Source organism: Typopeltis vanoorti, chromosome 15 (assembly GCF_054136105.1).
Source record: "Typopeltis vanoorti isolate ZY-2024b chromosome 15, IOZ_Tvanoo_1.0, whole genome shotgun sequence".
NCBI classification, from domain to species: Eukaryota; Metazoa; Arthropoda; class Arachnida; order Uropygi; family Thelyphonidae; genus Typopeltis; species Typopeltis vanoorti.
The window spans coordinates 5,769,819-5,786,850 of NC_143563.1; the positions used below are offsets into that span (position 1 = coordinate 5,769,819).

At 39.2% G+C, this 17,032-nt stretch overlaps 1 protein-coding gene across 1 annotated transcript in view; it reads left to right on the forward strand.

The window, feature by feature from the left end:
* The window catches only part of LOC150098324 (medium-chain specific acyl-CoA dehydrogenase, mitochondrial-like), a 254,840-nt gene that overhangs the window by 174,731 nt on the left and 63,077 nt on the right, over positions 1–17,032 (forward strand). The window contains exon 10 of the mRNA XM_090405151.1: positions 9,465–9,536. Coding sequence (XP_090261277.1) covers positions 9,465–9,536 — 72 coding nt within the window. The remainder of the gene's footprint in view (positions 1–9,464; positions 9,537–17,032) is intronic.

Genomic DNA, 17,032 nt, shown 5'->3' on the forward strand with positions numbered 1-17,032 from the left:
GCAGATGTTGTTCTGCTGCCATAGCTATCCACCAGAGCCAACCTAACACACTTATTCTTTCTCTTGCTTGCTATATGTAGAAAAATTTCCTTGACCAGACAATCTCCTCTCATGCTCCACTTTTTCTTTTTTTACCATGCTCATCATCTTTCTAACCTACACTTTATACTCTTCATGGATTCAGTCACCACCAATTGTCTTGTACCTCCTCCACAGCATTTTCTTTTTGAACACAGCATGCTTGATTTCACTGTACATCCATTTCATTATTACTCTATTTACTTGCTTAATCCTTAATCCAGTTATACATTTCTTCTCTAAGATACTGCCTTGTGAATTTCTGTGCACTGTCAACATCTTTTCTGCTCAGCTCATCAACTGAACATGCTGATGCTAACTGAGTAAGAGTTTTGTATAATCACCCACTCTATACTTTCACATATGGCGGTGAATTTGAGCTGTGCAGATGAAAGTGATTTTTAATCGGTGAATAGTCAATTTTTTTCCCCGTTTTTCTACGTTTTTGAGTGCTAAATTGTTTCTCTGAATACGAGTGTACTTCACTGGTTGTTTTTTGGAAGTTAGTTGCTGTCGCGATATAATATATTTTGGTACAGTCGGAATCGAACGCGTAATGGTGGAAGACAAAACGAAGCTAAGTTACTGTATTTAGTTATATTTCATTTTATTTAATTATATTTAGTACTTAAATGTTCTGATGTTTGTACTTTTTTTTTTTTTCCCTCTTATTTATTAATCGAATAATTATTAAAGATTACGCTACTCGGCAGTAAGGAATGATGGTGGATTCAGCAGCAGTCGCAAGTGGCGTGACGCCAAGTCCTCCGCCATTTAAGAACTCAATTATTAGCAATATCATAAGGGACTTTGTGGCATGCAGTACTTGCGGCATGTATGCATCTCGGGAATTACATATGTGGCTTGTTAAAGAGAGTGGAGAGCGTATGTGCGCAACATGTAGGCAGTTGGAGGAAATAAGTACATTAGATATATCGATATCCGACTTTGTTGCTCCAGGAACGGGGAAGGAATGTAGGAAGACAAGTAGTGTGATAGGAGAGAATGAGAAAATAATAGTTGATAGTATGGAAGGTGTGAGTGACTGTGAAAGTTTAGGAGATGGTTTTGTTTGGGAGAGTGAATTTAGATTAAGAGTGACTGACCTGCAGAGGGAGATAGATGAGTTGAAAGAGAAGGTGGAATGTCTCGTGAATGAGAGCAGAAGTATGAAAGATAAGATTAGGAGATGGAAGAGATAAATGCAAGGCAAATCAGAGTAGGAGAGAGAGAGAATTTAGGGAGTATGAGTGAGAGGTATGGGGGTGCTAGAAGAGGGGAGAATGGAAACAGTAGAAGAGAGGGAATGAGAGAGAGGTATGGGAATGCTAGCAGACGAGAGGATGGAAACAGTAGGAGAGATGGAAGTGCTAGAAGAGGAGAGAATGGAAACGGTAGGAGAGATGGAATGAGAGAGAGGTATGGGAATGCTAGAAGACGAGAGGATGGAAACAGTAGTAGGAGAGACAGAATGAGAGAGGGATATGGAAGTGCTAGAAGTGGAGAAAATGGAAACAGTAGGAGAGAGGGAATGAGAGAGATGTATGGGATTGCTAGAAGAGGAGAGAATGGAAACAGTAGAAGAGAGAGGTATGGGAATGAAAGAAGAGGAGAGAATGGAAACAATAGGAGCGAGGGAATGGTAAGAGGTATAATGTATGGCGACTCAATGATCCGTGGTGTTCAAGATAGGATGCGTGAGGAGTGTTTGCCAGCAGGAACAATAGAAAGGGTGGCTATGGCAATTAAGAGAGGTGAAAGGGTGGATGAGATGATTGTGATGGTAGGAACGAATGACTTGAGTGGAAATGTAAGTCGGGCAGCGAGAGATATGAGATTTTTGCTTGAGACTGTACGGAAGAAGACAGAGAGAGGAAAAATAGTGTGCGTGTTGCCTAGGTATGATAATGATGAGCTGAGCAGAAGAGCGGTGATATTGAATGGCATAATAGCGAGAATGTGTGACAAGAGAGGACTGGTATATGTGGATGCTTGGAGTGCGTTTGAGGAAAGAGAGGAATTGTATGCGAGAGACTGTTTACATTTGAATGAGAAAGGACGTAGGCATCTGGAGAGATTGCTGTTCTGAACGAGTCAGTGTGTCCCAGGGAGGACGATAGCAGGGGTGGCCTCTTGTGAGAATGGATACTTGGGAGAAGGGAGACAATGTTAGGTAACACTGAGCCCAGTGGAGTCTAGAAGGAATAATGCTGGGAATAGAAACAATGGCATTTATATGCTATATACTAATGCCAGGAGTATCCGGAATAAGGGAGAGGAATTGGTGGCGCAGATAGCATCAGCCTGGCCAAAAATTATTGCGATCACTGAGACGTGGTTGACAGAAGGGGATATAACAACAGGAATAGAAGTCGCTGGGTATAGCATTTTTCGTCAGGATAGGAGGGGAAAGCGTGGTGGTGGGGTGCTGCTTATGATAAGTAATGACCTATGTCCTCTAAGAGTGGAGAATTTGGAAGGAAGTGAGACAAATGATTTTGAGAGCGTATGGTGTGAGGTAGAGGTAGGCAAGACAGGATATTTAGTGGGGTGTTGCTACAGACCCAGGAGCACAGAGGATGGGGACCAGGAGATGTTCAGACAGCTAAGTTTGGCAAGTGCAAGAAGAATGATTGTTATGGGAGATTTTAACTGCAGTAGTATAAATTGGAGAGAGGAAGATGCATGTAGCAATAGGGGAATGGAATTTCTAGAATTCTTGATGGACAAATGTCTTAGGCAACATGTAACAGAGGGAACAAGAGGTTCAAAAGTTTTGGATTTGGTTATAGCATCAGAAGAGTTGATAATAACTGAGTTGATGTCTCTCCCACCAGTTGGAGAGAGTGACCATATGGTGTTGACTTGGAAAATGAATATACATGCAGGAGTATCAAAGAGACGGGAGCTTATGTGGAATTATAAGGCAGGTGATTATAATAGTCTTAGACGTCAACTTCGGGAAGTTTCATGGAGGCAGGAATTGGAAGGCCGGGATATCATTAGTGCGTGGGAAATTGTGAAAGAATATTTGTTAGCAGCAATGGTAAGTTGTATGAAACGAGTGAAGAAGAGTACACAATTTGCAGTAAAGTGGATGACAAACAATATTAAACAGGAATTGCATGTGAAAAAGAGGCTATGGAAGAGATATAAGGAGACAGGTGAAGAGAGGATGTGTGAAGAATATAAGACACAGGCCAGAAGAGTGACTAGTGTGGTAAGGAAAGCGAAACTGGAATATGAGAGGAGATTGGCCCTAAGATCCAAAGAAAATCCTAGGGAATTTTTTAGCTATGTGGCCAGTAGGAGGATAAATGACTGTGGAAGAATGATATTGTGGGATAAAAATGGGAATAGAGTGACTGATGCAGAGGACAAAGTGGAATTGTTCAATGACCACTTTATTGGAGTATTTCATCCTGGAGGAGTCAGTTTTAATGCTAGAGGAATAGGGCAGGTTCAAGGTTTAGAGGTACATAAGGAGAGTGTGTTTCAGATACTGAGAACTCTGAGTGTTAATAAAGCTTTGGGACTGGATGGTATTTCACCACGAGTTTTGAGAGAATGTGCTAGGGAACTGACAGTGCCTTTAACCTGGCTTTTCAATGAAAGTCTGGCTTCGACAAAGGTGCCCAGGGAACGGAAGGAAGGTAAGATAGTGCCATTGCATAAGGGTGGTAACAGACTGGAAGTGTCTAATTATAGACCAGTCTGTGTGTCATCAGTAGTTGTTAAGATCTTGGAGAAAGTAGTGAGGGACCGTATACAACACTGGGCAGATGAGGGTAATGTTATCTGTGAGAGTCAACATGGATTTGTGAAAGGGTGCTCTTGTTTTAGCAATATGCTAGCCTTTTATAATAAAGTTACAAGAACATTAGATGAGGAAAAGGCATATACCGCAATTTTCTTAGACTTAGCAAAGGCATTTGACAGGGTGCCACATGATAAGCTGATATTTAAGTTGCAACACATGGATCTGGATGTCAGATTGGTCAACTGGATTCAGGATTGGCTGTCTGATAGTTATCAGAGAGCCAATCCTGATGGAGCAGTTTCAAGGAGACAGAAGGTTACAAGTGGGGTCCCACAGGGCTCAGTACTAGGACCTATATTGTTTAACCTTTATGTCAATGACATTGCCAGTGGATTGCAAGGGGATATTCAGTTGTTTGCAGATGATGCGAAGCTGTGAAGGATTATTAGTAATAGTGCAGATGTGGTAGCCCTGCAAGAAGATTTGAATAAGCTAGATAGATGGGCAAATGAATGGGGATGTCAGTTTAATGCAGCAAAATGTAAGGTTTTGAGGTTTGGGAAACATCGATGGGATGCTGCATACTCTATGGGAGGAGTTATACTGGAGGAAGTTGGGGAGACAAGAGATCTGGGGTTGATGAATGATAGAAACCTGAAGTTTAGGGGACATATTGCAAAGGTGGTGAAGGTAACACAGAGGATTGCTGCTATTATGAGAAGGACACTGACCTGCAGAGATAAGAGGGTTATAGTTCCATTGTATAAGTCTCTGATCAGACCACACTTGGATTATTGTTCTCAGATTTGGTCCCCAGGATTTGAAGGGGATAAATTAACTGTGGAAAGGATACAAAGACGGATGACAAAGATGGTTTCAGGACTGTACAAGAATAGTTATGAGGATCGGCTGAGAGAATGTGGACTGCAGAGTTTGGTGGATAGAAGAAGGAGAGGTGATATGATTGAGACTTTTAAACTGTTGAGAGTTGGTTACAGGGTTGACACTGGGGAGTTCTTTCGCTTTTTTGAACAGCGCGAAGGAGTGATGACAAGAGGCCATCCCTGGAAGTTACGAAAGGAAACTGTGAGCAAGAGGGTAAGGAGTGGTTTCTTTGTGTGGAGGGTGGTTGAGCCGTGGAATGCATTGCCTGATGGAGTGGTGGGAGCCAGAATGGTCAGTGAGTTTAAAGAGTGGTATGATAGACTTTGTGTTTCTCAGGGGGGACCTCCCCTCGATGAGTCTTTTGACTCCTTGGAGGCCTGAATAATAATAATAATAATATACCCATTTTGGGCTGTAAACTTTTCTTGTTTCTCCACTTCCCAAATGAGTGTCTCATGATCACTCTCACCAACTAGCAGCAGTGTCAACACATCATTGACAATTACATCTTGTGAAGTTATTACCAAATCCAAAACATTAAATCCTCTAGTTTGTTTAGTTGTATGCTGCTTAAGATATTTATTTCTCAAAAATGCAACATTTATCTTAAATTGTAATAAATTTAGTTTAATCCTTTATCCAAGTGTAAGCAAACAAAGTTTTCACCTGAAGGCGCTTCAGGACTGAGTCCACTCATGGTAAAGGTGGACCAAGCTCTCATCACTCCTTTTCTTAGTATCTCCCATAATGCAAAGCACATCTCCTTGCAGGCATGTATAATGCTATGCATTAAGGAATGGGCCATTACCCAGACCGGTTTCGCCCTTTATTGAATGTTCAAATACAGGTCAAACTCCAAAAACTCAGTGTTGTTCCCCTCAGTAACAGGCTTACCCCACCACCGAGCATAGCCACTCATTTCCTCATATGTCATCTGAGAGGTAACAACAACAGCCGTGCCTCAGTTAACTTCATGTTCTACAGCATTGCCATTCATTACACCCCAGGACCTGGGTTTTTAATAGGCCACTACCCAGTCTGGGTAGTGGCCCATTTCTTAATGCATAGTATTATACATGCCTGCAAGGAGATGTGCTTTGCATTATGGGAGATACTAAGACAAGGAGTGACGATAGCTTGGTCCACCTAAAATAACTATTTATTAACTTAAAAGCTAATAATTCACAATTTCCCCAGCATCTTCAGAGCACACAAACAAAGTTTGTCACAAATGAGAGACAAACATAATTCAGTGTAACAGTGGGCTAGTATAAGTAATTGCAGCATGCAACACAAGACTAAAGTCCTTATAAGGTGCCATCTAAGTTTTAAAAAAAAAAAAAAAACACTAGTCCAAAGTTTTGAAAAAACTATAGTAGTCCTTGAAACTTTTGAAAAATAGTAGTCCAAAGTTAGAAAAAAAAAAAATTAAAATAAATAAATATTAATTTGATCTAGGGATGACTGTCTCCCAAATCTTTGATAGATTTATACAGCCATACTTGTTAAAGTTTGGATTATGCTTTTAAGGCTTCTTTGATTCCAGGAACAACCTCTCTGACTTGTAGAAGCTTCTGTGCAGTACTTTTTTTTTTTTTTTTTTCTTCCAATGGATCCTGTGTGCTGGGGTATCCAAAGCATGGTCTGCCAGACCTGACTTGCCATAATGAAAGTGCCAGATATATTTTTTCAAAACTTTGGACTAGTGGAAAAGCTAACTATCAACACAGCTGCTCTCTAACCTAGTCTCTGGCTACACTATGTTGATGATGTGTTTGCTATTTGGCCACATGGCCCAGACACAATGAATACATTTTTAGTGCATCTAAATAGCCAGCACCCTAAAATCCACTTTACAATGGAATTAGAAGCCAATGGCTGTCTGCCCTTCCTGTACACACGTCTTCCAGAAGGTTCCTTATCATTTTCGGTTTATAGAAAATCCACACATACAGGGAGATATTTACATAAACAATCACACCATCACCCTTCTCAACAATATGGTATCTTAAAAACACTAACCCATAGAGCTAGAGCAATCTGTTCCACTGACATTGCTCTCACTGCTGAACTTTCTCACCTGCACCACACCTTCCGAACCAATGGCTATAATCCCCATAAGATAGATAAAATACTAAATGCTACCCAGAAATCCCCCCCCACTATCTACCACAGAAGACTACAACAAAACTTTCACCATCCTGTACATCTGAAACAGATCTGAAGCACATCTGAAAAGATATCTAGGGTGCTTAACAAACACATTCTGCACACTGTATTTAAACCTTATGTGAAATTGGCAACTCTCATCCGTTCACCTAAGGACAGATTCACTCCTTTACACATCCAGTAGCCTATGAAATGCCCTGTTCTTGTCATCGAGCCTACTATGGACAGACAGGAAGAACTGTGGACATCCGCCTCAGTGAACACAAAAAATATATCCGGCACTTTCGTTATGGCAAGTTGGGTCTGGCAGACCATGCTTTGGATACCCCAGCACACAGGAACCATTGGAAAAAAACAAAAGTACTGCACAGAAGCTTCTACAAGCCAGAGAGGTTGTTCCTGGAATCAACAGAACCCTTAAAACCAAACCTTAACAAGTATGGCTGTATAAATCTATCAAAGATTTGGGAGACAGTCATCCTTAGACCAAATTAATATTTATTTATTTTTATTTTATTTTTTTCTAATTTTTCACTACTATTTTTCAAAAGTTTCAAGGAAAACTACAGTTTTTTCAAAACTTTGGACTACTGTTTTTTTTTTTTTTAAATTTAGATGGCGCCGTATTTGGACTTTAGTCTTGTGTTGCACACTTCAATTACTTATACTAGCCCCACTGTTACACTGAATTGTGTTTGTCTCGCATTTGTAACAAACTTTGTTTGTGTGCTCTGAAGATGCTGGATATAATACCAGTGAAATATTAGCTTTTAAGTTAATAAATAGTTATTTTCTTATCAATATGTGTTCAAATCAATACTGTTTAAATCCAAATAATCATAAACTTATTATAGTCTTACCAAGCATAAGGAAAAAAAAAAAAAAACTTCCAACATCTTTCTCTTAATCCAGAGTAATTTAATAATAAGGTAAGATAACTTTTGGCAATGCATAAGGTAAAGATGACTTCTCCATTGCTTCCACCTTGGTATCACCACCTCTGGGTCTGGCTCCCAGTGACGAGACCTCAGTAAAGGTCGAAACTGGTCTGGGTAGTGGCCCTTCCCTTAATGCATAGCATTATACATATCTGCAAGGAGATGTGTGGGATACTAAGACAAGGAGTGATGAGATCTTGGTCCACCTTTACCTTTACTTTACCATGAGTTGCCTCAGTCCTGAAGATACTTCAGGTGCAAGCTTTGTTTGCTTACACTTGGATAAAGGATTAAACTAAATTTATTATAGTCTAACCAAGTGGGGAAAAAAAAACTTCTAATATCTTAAATTATCTTACTTTGACTATTCAGTTGATACTTTTTAGAATTGTTAGTTATTATTTAATTGCCATTCTGTGTTCTTGTACTGACAATGCCTATGATACTTAGGCAAACAGTTTTTGTCATTTTTATAATTCTTTCAATTAAGGGAGCATTCCATAGACATACCACAATCTTTGTCACTCACCTCTGATTCTCTCTACCACTTCTTCCATCCCTATGGAATCCAGGTATCCCAGATCTGTGCACAATAGTTCATATGTGGCCTTATTAAAACCTTAAAAAGGGAACAATAACTTCTCTATCCCCTAACAAGCAGGGCTTGCTTCCATTTCTGAACAGTAAGTGAAAGCAGGGCTTGCTTCCACTTACTGTTCACCATCTTCCTGAATTCCCTGGTTTTTATCGTTTTCTTGCAGCTTAGTTCCATCAATGCAATTATTGCAATCAAGGCAGCTATTTACTTTTGTTCATACTGCTAGTCTATTTAAGTCATCCTGCAGTATCTACATCACCTTCATTTACCATTACTCTGCCCAGGATTGCATCATCATCATCAGACAATGGAATATTTCCGATTAAATCATTTCCTATATCATTGATGTACAAATTAAACAACAGAAAACCAAGTACTGCACCCTGTGGTATGCCACAAGGTGCAGTACTTACATAAACTCCTGCATAAACCAAACTTCAATATCTGTCCATCAGCTATCCTCTAGTCAACATCGCAGAGTTCTGTGTTGAATTCTGTCGAATTCAACTGTCTATGACTATGCTGTCCCTTTTAAAATATCATATTTTGATCCACTCAGTCCTGAAGTCCTGAATTATTCCTCTTTAGTCTTTGATATGATCACATCTTGACTACTGAGCCAAAATTTGGTTGAATTGGTTTCTTGGGAATGGAAAAATTGTAGAGGATTCAGTCCCTTGCTTTGAAATAGATTTAAGAAATCAAATCAAATCATGTCTGCCTCTGCTCTTTTTTTACTGACTAAACTATATATCAGAGTTCTGTTCTCATGGTTTCTTTCTTTTCTTTTCTTTTTTTACCCCCTATAATTATTGTAGTCTTAAACCCTGCTATATTTATCTTTTTTATATATATTTTAATTATATAATATTTAAAAATGTATGTATATTTTTAAAGATTAACTACCCTTTGCTGGTTTATAAAAGCTATCTACTTTTCTTTATCAGTTCATTGCTAAAGAAAAGTAAAAAACTTGTTACTAATAAAGAGATAAATCAATTCTATTACAGGAATAACTATTATATTACTATTGCAGGAATGGAATATGGGACAACGAACATCTGACACTCGGGAAGTTACATTTGAAGATGTTGAAGTACCTGAGGAGGTATGGATTGATACTTTGCTTTATTTCATTTTTTTTTTCTCTTGTACTTTCCAGGAATCAAATACAGCTTTGTGGTAATATACATAAAGAGAAGGTATAATGGTATATATTTTTCAAAAATGAAATATAATAAATTTAGTTTAATCCTTTATCCAAGTGTGAGCAAACAAAGTTTACACCTGAAAGTATCTTCAGGACTGGGGTAAGGTGGTACAACACCAGGACAACTCCTTGCAAAGGTGGAGCAAGCTACCAACTCTCCTATCTCAGTATCTCCTATAATGCAAAACACATCTCCTTGTGGATATGTCTAATGTTATTCATTAAGGGAAGGGCCACTACCCAGACTAGTTTCGACCTTTATTGAGGTCTCTTCAGTGGGAGCCAGGCCCAAGTGGAGATCAGATTTTGCCTTTGTTACCATGTTAGTCATCTTTCTTTCCTGAGTCTTGTAATGCTAATGCACTGTTGATCACCTTTCTTCATGTATACTTTACACAACATTTTTGCATCTAATGCTTAATGATACAACTCATCCATGTAATTCCTACCTGACATATCCTACTGAGCTCGGGTATACAATCTGATATTGTTTTCTTTAATACCCTTTGACTATCTTTCATGCACTGCTAACATCCTTCTCTTGCAAATTCTTATGTCATTGCATTCTTCAAGCTGCCTTCTAAGATTGTTATAATCTCTTGTGTTGTAGTTCCACATACATTCCCTTCTTAACTGAAAATTCCATGTTTCACAGCCTCCCAAGTCAAGACCAAATGATCATTCTCCCTATTCAGAAGTAAAGCAGCCAGCTTTGTTATGGACAGATCTTCTGATTGTATGACCAGATCCAATGAGCTTAGTAGGTTAAATAAATTATATTTCGTTCATGCTATATGATATTTCCTCCTTCCAATCGGTCTTCATTAGTTGAAGTCTTCCCCCATAATAATTACTCAATCTGCACTCACTGTGTTAATTTATTGAGGCATGTCTTCCATATCATTCCTTACAACTTTCTGGTCTATAGCAGTAGGCAACTGTATATTTTGCCCTACTGGCTTCTTTCTCAGACAGATTGCTTCAATTGAACTGCCACCCACACACTTGTCTTTCTGATCTTTTTTTGTTTTTGGCTGCAGTTCATCTATTATCATTAGCAGTAACTCTACCCTTGTTGTATTTTCTCTATCCACTATACTCCTCACATTCTATTCCCATAATTCAGATCAGTCATGAATTATTTTTCATAGTATTAACAACACCACACACATTTTTATCACAAAGATGTTTTATTAATGCTTATATTTAGCTGATTTTCAACTCGGCATCATCAGATCACAACACACTAGTATACGTGACAGTGAGTGAGTGAAATAATCTAATTGCAAAAGACAAAAGATCTGAAGTCCTATTTTTGGCAACCTCTAACAGAAAAAAAAAAAAAAGCAGCTATCCAGAAGTTTTTCTTAGGATAACTGTCTCCCAAATTTTTGGCAAATTAATGCAACCATATTTGTTAAGGTTGGAAGAATTCTTCAGAGCCATTGCTGACTCAAAAAATAATCTTTCAGATCTATAATGACTCCTAAATAGCACATTCGTTTTCCTCCATCTAATCCTGTGTGAAGGAGTGTCCAAAGCGTGGTTGGTCTGCCAGTCCCGACTTGCCATAGTAATAGTAGTGAATGTATCTTTCATGTTCTTCCAGGTGGATGTTCACTGTTTCTGTTTGACTATAATAGGCCAAGTCACAGTCACAAGGAACTTCATACACTCCTGGGTGTGCTAAAGGGTGAAGTTTATCCTTAGGTGAGCGGATCAGAGTTGCCAGCTTGACATGAGGTTTGAAAGTGGTGTGAAGGCCATGTTTCAACAATACTTTGGCTATCTTTTCCAATGTACCTTTGATATAGGGAATAGAAATGGTCATGTTGTATTCTTGTGTATTTAGAGGAGGGCAGAGTAATGGGCATATGTAGTATTTTATCTATTTTGTAGGGATTGTAGCCGTTGACTAAGAACGTATGGCACAGGTATTGGAGTTCAGTGGTCGGAGCTGTATCGTTAGAACAAATGGCTCTGGCTCTGTGTGTAAGTGTTTTTAAAATGTTGGACTGGATGATGATGTGATTGTTTATGTAGGTATCTTCCTGTGTGTGTAGGCTTTCTGTAAATAGAAAAAGATAGTGATCCATCTGAAAGGCAGGTGACTAATGTGTCAAGAAATGGTAAACAGTTATTTGATTCTTTTTCTACTGTGAAGTGAATTTTGAGGTGTTGGCTGTTTAGGTAGGTGACAAAAGCATCCAAAGTGTCTTGTCTGTGTGGCCAGATGGCAAACACATCATCTACATAGCGTAACCACACTTATGGCTTATATGTAGCTGTGGTAAGTACTTTGTTTTCAAAGTGTTCCATGTAAATATTTGCTAACGGGGGAGAGAGGGGAGAACCCATAGCAGTACCATTAATCTGTTTGTAGAATTTTCCTCCCCATGTAAAATAACCTGCATTCATGGTAAATTGAAATAATTCAAAAATATCTGGGGGAAATTTAGACTTGATTAAATCAAGAGTGTCTATAAGTGGTAGATTGGTAAATAAGGAGGTGACATCGAAACTAACCATTATGTCTGAATCTTTTAGGATTAGATTTTTAACCAGTGTTTTGAAATGGATTGAATTTTTTACAAAAGTAGAGGAGTTGCAAAAGTAAGGGGGGCAAGCGACTTGGCTAAATGCCGGGCCAGTTTATGTGTGGGACTATCTATGCTATCAACTATAGGGCGTAGGGGGATGTTAGTTTTGTGGATTTTTGGTAATCCATAAATACGGGATGGTTTAACATGAATTGGTTTTATTTTCCTGATGATTTCTTTGGGCCATGATATCACTTTTTTCAGTAATTTTCGGACTTTTTTCTTTTGTGACATCATAGGGTCTCGATGTATAATTTGATATGTGGAACTGTCACATATGAAATCTTGCATTCTTCTGTTATACTCTTCTTTATTCATGATAGCTGTTGCATTTCCTTTATTGGCTTTTGTAATAATAATATTTTTATTATTATATAACTTTTTTAGGGCAGTTATTTGCTTACGTAGCATATTGCTTTTTGGAGTCTTAGCCTTGTTTAGAATACTTGCTATATCTAGTCGCATGTTATTGGCCATTGCTGGCAGAAGATCGTGGATACCCCGTTCTACTTTCATCATAATTTCTAGTTTAGGAATTTGTTTGGGCGTGACGGCAAAGCTATGTCCTACACTGAGAGAGTTCTTGGCTTCTTCAGTGAGTGTTTCCGACGATCAGTTTACGACCACGTGATCTCGTCGAAGTTGTGGTCGGGACTTCGTATGTTGGCGCTGTTGTAGGAGTTCATATTTCTTTAGGTGTTTGCTTTTTACTTTTCTGAATTCTTTTTTTGCTGCAAATTCGGAGATGTGCAGTAGGAAAGTCCATATTTCAGGATAAAACAGGATTTGGGAGACAGTTATACTAAGAAAAACTCCTGGATAGCTGCTTTTTTTTTTTTCGTTAGAGATATAAAGTCCTATTTTCAAAAATAGGACTTTACATCTTTTGTCTTTTGCAATTAGATTGTTTCACTCATTCACTGTCGCACAGGCCACAGGTTGTCGGTATTAGGGAAACATGGCTGACAGAAGATGATAAAGCTAGTGGGATTGAATGCGACGGGTATAGCGTGTTCAGGAGTGACAGGGTGAATAAAAAGGGGGGAGGAGTGTTATTAATGATAGCTGATGAGCTTCAGCCAAGGAGTATAGAAGTGGAACTGCAGGATGGGGAAAAAAGCACATTTGAGGCTGTTTGGTATGAGATAGAATCTAGCAGAACAAAATATACAATAGGGTGCTGCTATAGACCGGGTGATGGAGTGGATGGTGGGGATAGTATGCATAAGCAAATAGAAGAAATGAGTGGAAGGAGGGTAATTATTATGGGTGATTTCAATTATGGTAACATTGACTGGAAAGAGGAGAGGGCACATGGGAGAAAGGAATTGGATTGTATGCGGTTATTAAGGGACAACTATCTACGGCAACATGTATTGGAAAATACCAGGGGGAAGAGAGTGCTGGACCTAGTAATTGCAACTGAGAATGTGGCTGTAATGAACATGACCATGTTGCCACCAATTGGTGAGAGTGACCATAAGGTCATGACTTGGGAGGTGGCTAAAGGAGTGGAATTTACAATTAAGACAAGGTACATGTAGAATTACTGGGCTGGTAAGTATGACAAGCTTAGGTGTGTGCTTGGCTCAATGCCATGGCTTGTAAAACTGCAAGGGCTGGATGTTGATAGTGCATGGGAAGTGGTTAAGAACTGTATGCAGGAGGCAATGGTTGACTGTATACCAAGAGTCCGAATAATAAATCAAGTAGGGGTTAAATGGATGAATAACACTATTAAGCTTGAGCTGCAAAAAAAGAAACAATTGTGGAGGGAATTTAAGGAGAAGGGTGACCATCAGGTGCAGGAACAGTATAACGCTCAGGCCAGGATGGTAACAAGGGTGGTAAGAAAAGCAAAAGCAGATTACGAAAGGAAATTGGCCACGCAGGCTAAAGAGAATCCCAAGCAGTTTTTTCAATATGTTGCAAGTAAAAGGAAAAATGCTTATGGTGGAATGATCTTACAAAATGCTGAGGGTAGGGAGGTAACCGAATCAGTCGATATTGTGGAATTACTGAGCGAGCACTTTGCAAGAGTATATCTTCCAGGTGGTGACTTTGCAGGAATGGAAGAACCAACAGCTTATACTGGAATTGTGATGAATGAAGTAGAGGTAACTAGTCTATTACAGAACCTCAATGTCAATACATCTGTGGGATTGGATGATATACCAGCTCGTGTCATACGTGAAGCGGCCAAAGAATTGTCAGTGCCCTTGACCATTTTGTTTAATTTGAGCCTCAGGACTGGGTCAGTCCCAAAGGGGTGGAAAGAGTGGAAAATAGTTCCACTGCACAAAGGTGGTTCCAAGGCCGCTGTTGAAAATTACTGGCCAATCAGCATAACAGGAATCATTATCAAGGTCTTAGAGAAAATAGTCAAGAGGAAAATACAAGATTGGATAGAAGAAAATGGGATACTGTATCAGGGACAGCATGGTTTTGTGAAGGGTAGGTCATGCCTCAGTAACTTGCTCACGTATTATAACACAGTGACGGCCGAACTGGATAAGGGTAATGGGTTTACAGTGATTCTACTGGACCTTGCTAAGGCCTTTGACAGGATACCACATGGAATTCTAATCAGTAAATTGCAGCATATGGGAATGGACATAGGGTTGGTGAGATGGATAGGAGGGTGGTTGACGGAGAGATATCAGAGAGTGGTTTACTCAGGAGTAGAGTCCACAAGACGGCCTGTGACTAGTGGTGTGCCACAAGGATCTGTTCTTGGACCACTGCTGTTTAATTTGTTCATAAATGATATAGGAAAGGATCTGAGAGGAACAGTTCATTTGTTTGCGGATGATGCGAAGTTGGGTAGGGCAATAGTGAATGCAGATGATGTCAAAATTTTGCAGGATGATTTGGATAGATTGGAGGTCTGGGCTAAGGAGAATGGATGTCAATTTAATGTGGCGAAATGTAAGGTTATGCATTTTGGGGTGAAAAGATTGGCGGCAGTTTACTGCATTGGTGGAACCGTGCTCCAGGAAATTGATGAGGCACGAGATTTGGGAGTGTTGATGGATAAGGAATTGAAATTTAGGGGATACATTGCAAAAGTGGCCAAATCAGCTCATCAAATCACTTGGTTGCTGAAGAATACTTTGACAAGCAGAGACAAGCAGGTTATTGTTCCTCTGTATCGAGCCTTGATAAGACCCCATCTCGACTACTGTGCTCAGATTTGGTCACCTAGGTTTTTTCTTGATGGGGAGGAGGTGGAGAGGATCCAGAGGCGAGTGACCAAGATGATAGCAGGTCTGTGGAATGAACCGTATGAGAACAGGTTGAGGATTTGTGGGTTGCAGAAATTGGTTGATAGGCGGAGTAGGGGAGATATGATTGAGACATTCAAATTACTGAAGGGTTTCTATAAAATTAATTCAGAAGATATTTTTGAGAACAGGGCTGGTTGTGGGAGGACTAGGGGACATCCATGGAAACTGGGCAAAAGTGTGGTTAGTAAAGGTGTTAGAGCTGGGTTCTTTACTTTTAGAGTAGTGAATGAGTGGAATGCGCTCCCTGAGTCTGTGGTGGATGCTGTGACAGTGAATGAGTTTAAGGCGAGGTATGATAGATACTGTATGAATGTCGAATAGTTGTGATGAATATGATTTTGGGCCTCCCTCGATGAGTCTAATGACTCCCTGGAGTTGCTCGTAATAATAGTAATAGTAATAATACTAGTGTGTTGTGCTCTGATGATGCTGAGTTGAAAATCAGTGAAATATAAGCGTTAATAAAACATCTTTGTGATAAAACTGTGTGTGGTGTTGTTAATACCATGAAAAATAAGTCATGAATAACCATCAACACCCAAGCTTATCTGTTAGATTGAATTCAGATTAGATTCATTCTCTGCACTCATTTCTCTATTTCCAGCAGCAGTCTCTCCAAATGACTCACACCAAAACCATTCACATGCAGTCCATTATTCTTATACAGTCTAATTCATCATTCAAACTCATTCTACACATTAACAAATGAAACTCCTTTCTCCTTGCACATTTCCGTTAACATATCACAATCTTCGCTCTCCACCTCATTTAATCACTGTCATACCTGGGCAACATTTTGACTGCCTTTTCTATCACACTGTTATCTTTTATCCTGCTCAACAACCTCCTGATATCCAGTCTTGTGTATCTCTTGTTCCCAGTCAAATCATTTGTCCCTATTATCACTACTAACTCTTTTGCTTTCTTACTCCTCATATCGAACTCCCCATTTACTCTATTCACCTCCCGGAAAAGGAAAACAAACCTTGTGCATCTTCTCATTCACCACACTTCTAATAATCGAATCCCCCATATAATGCCACTCACAGGTGTTTTGTTACTTCTTTCAAACCGATAACATTCGTTTTCATCATTTTCACTCTTCCATACATATCTTGAATTGTCTTAATTTCACTCCACATCCCTTTCATCTCTTGCCTCATTTTAACCAAATCATACATGCCTGTTTACCGCTCCCCGCCTTACCTTTAATTGCACTCTGTTTTTCAACTTCCGCTACATTCGTATCGCTTTCTCCTTTCTTACCATCGATTGTTAAATTTATCAAATTGCTCATTCGGTTTTTCAAAACTTTTTTTACCATTCTTTCACTGATCTTTTGCACTGTTTTTTTTTTTTTTTTTCTATCAGAGAGCACTCATCCTCCTCATGGCATTCTTGCTACTAACACTTTCAGTTACCGATACATTACCACTCATCAAGTCATCATTCAGGTCACACTTCACACATACCCTCATTCCATCTGCCTTAAATATCCATAATTTAT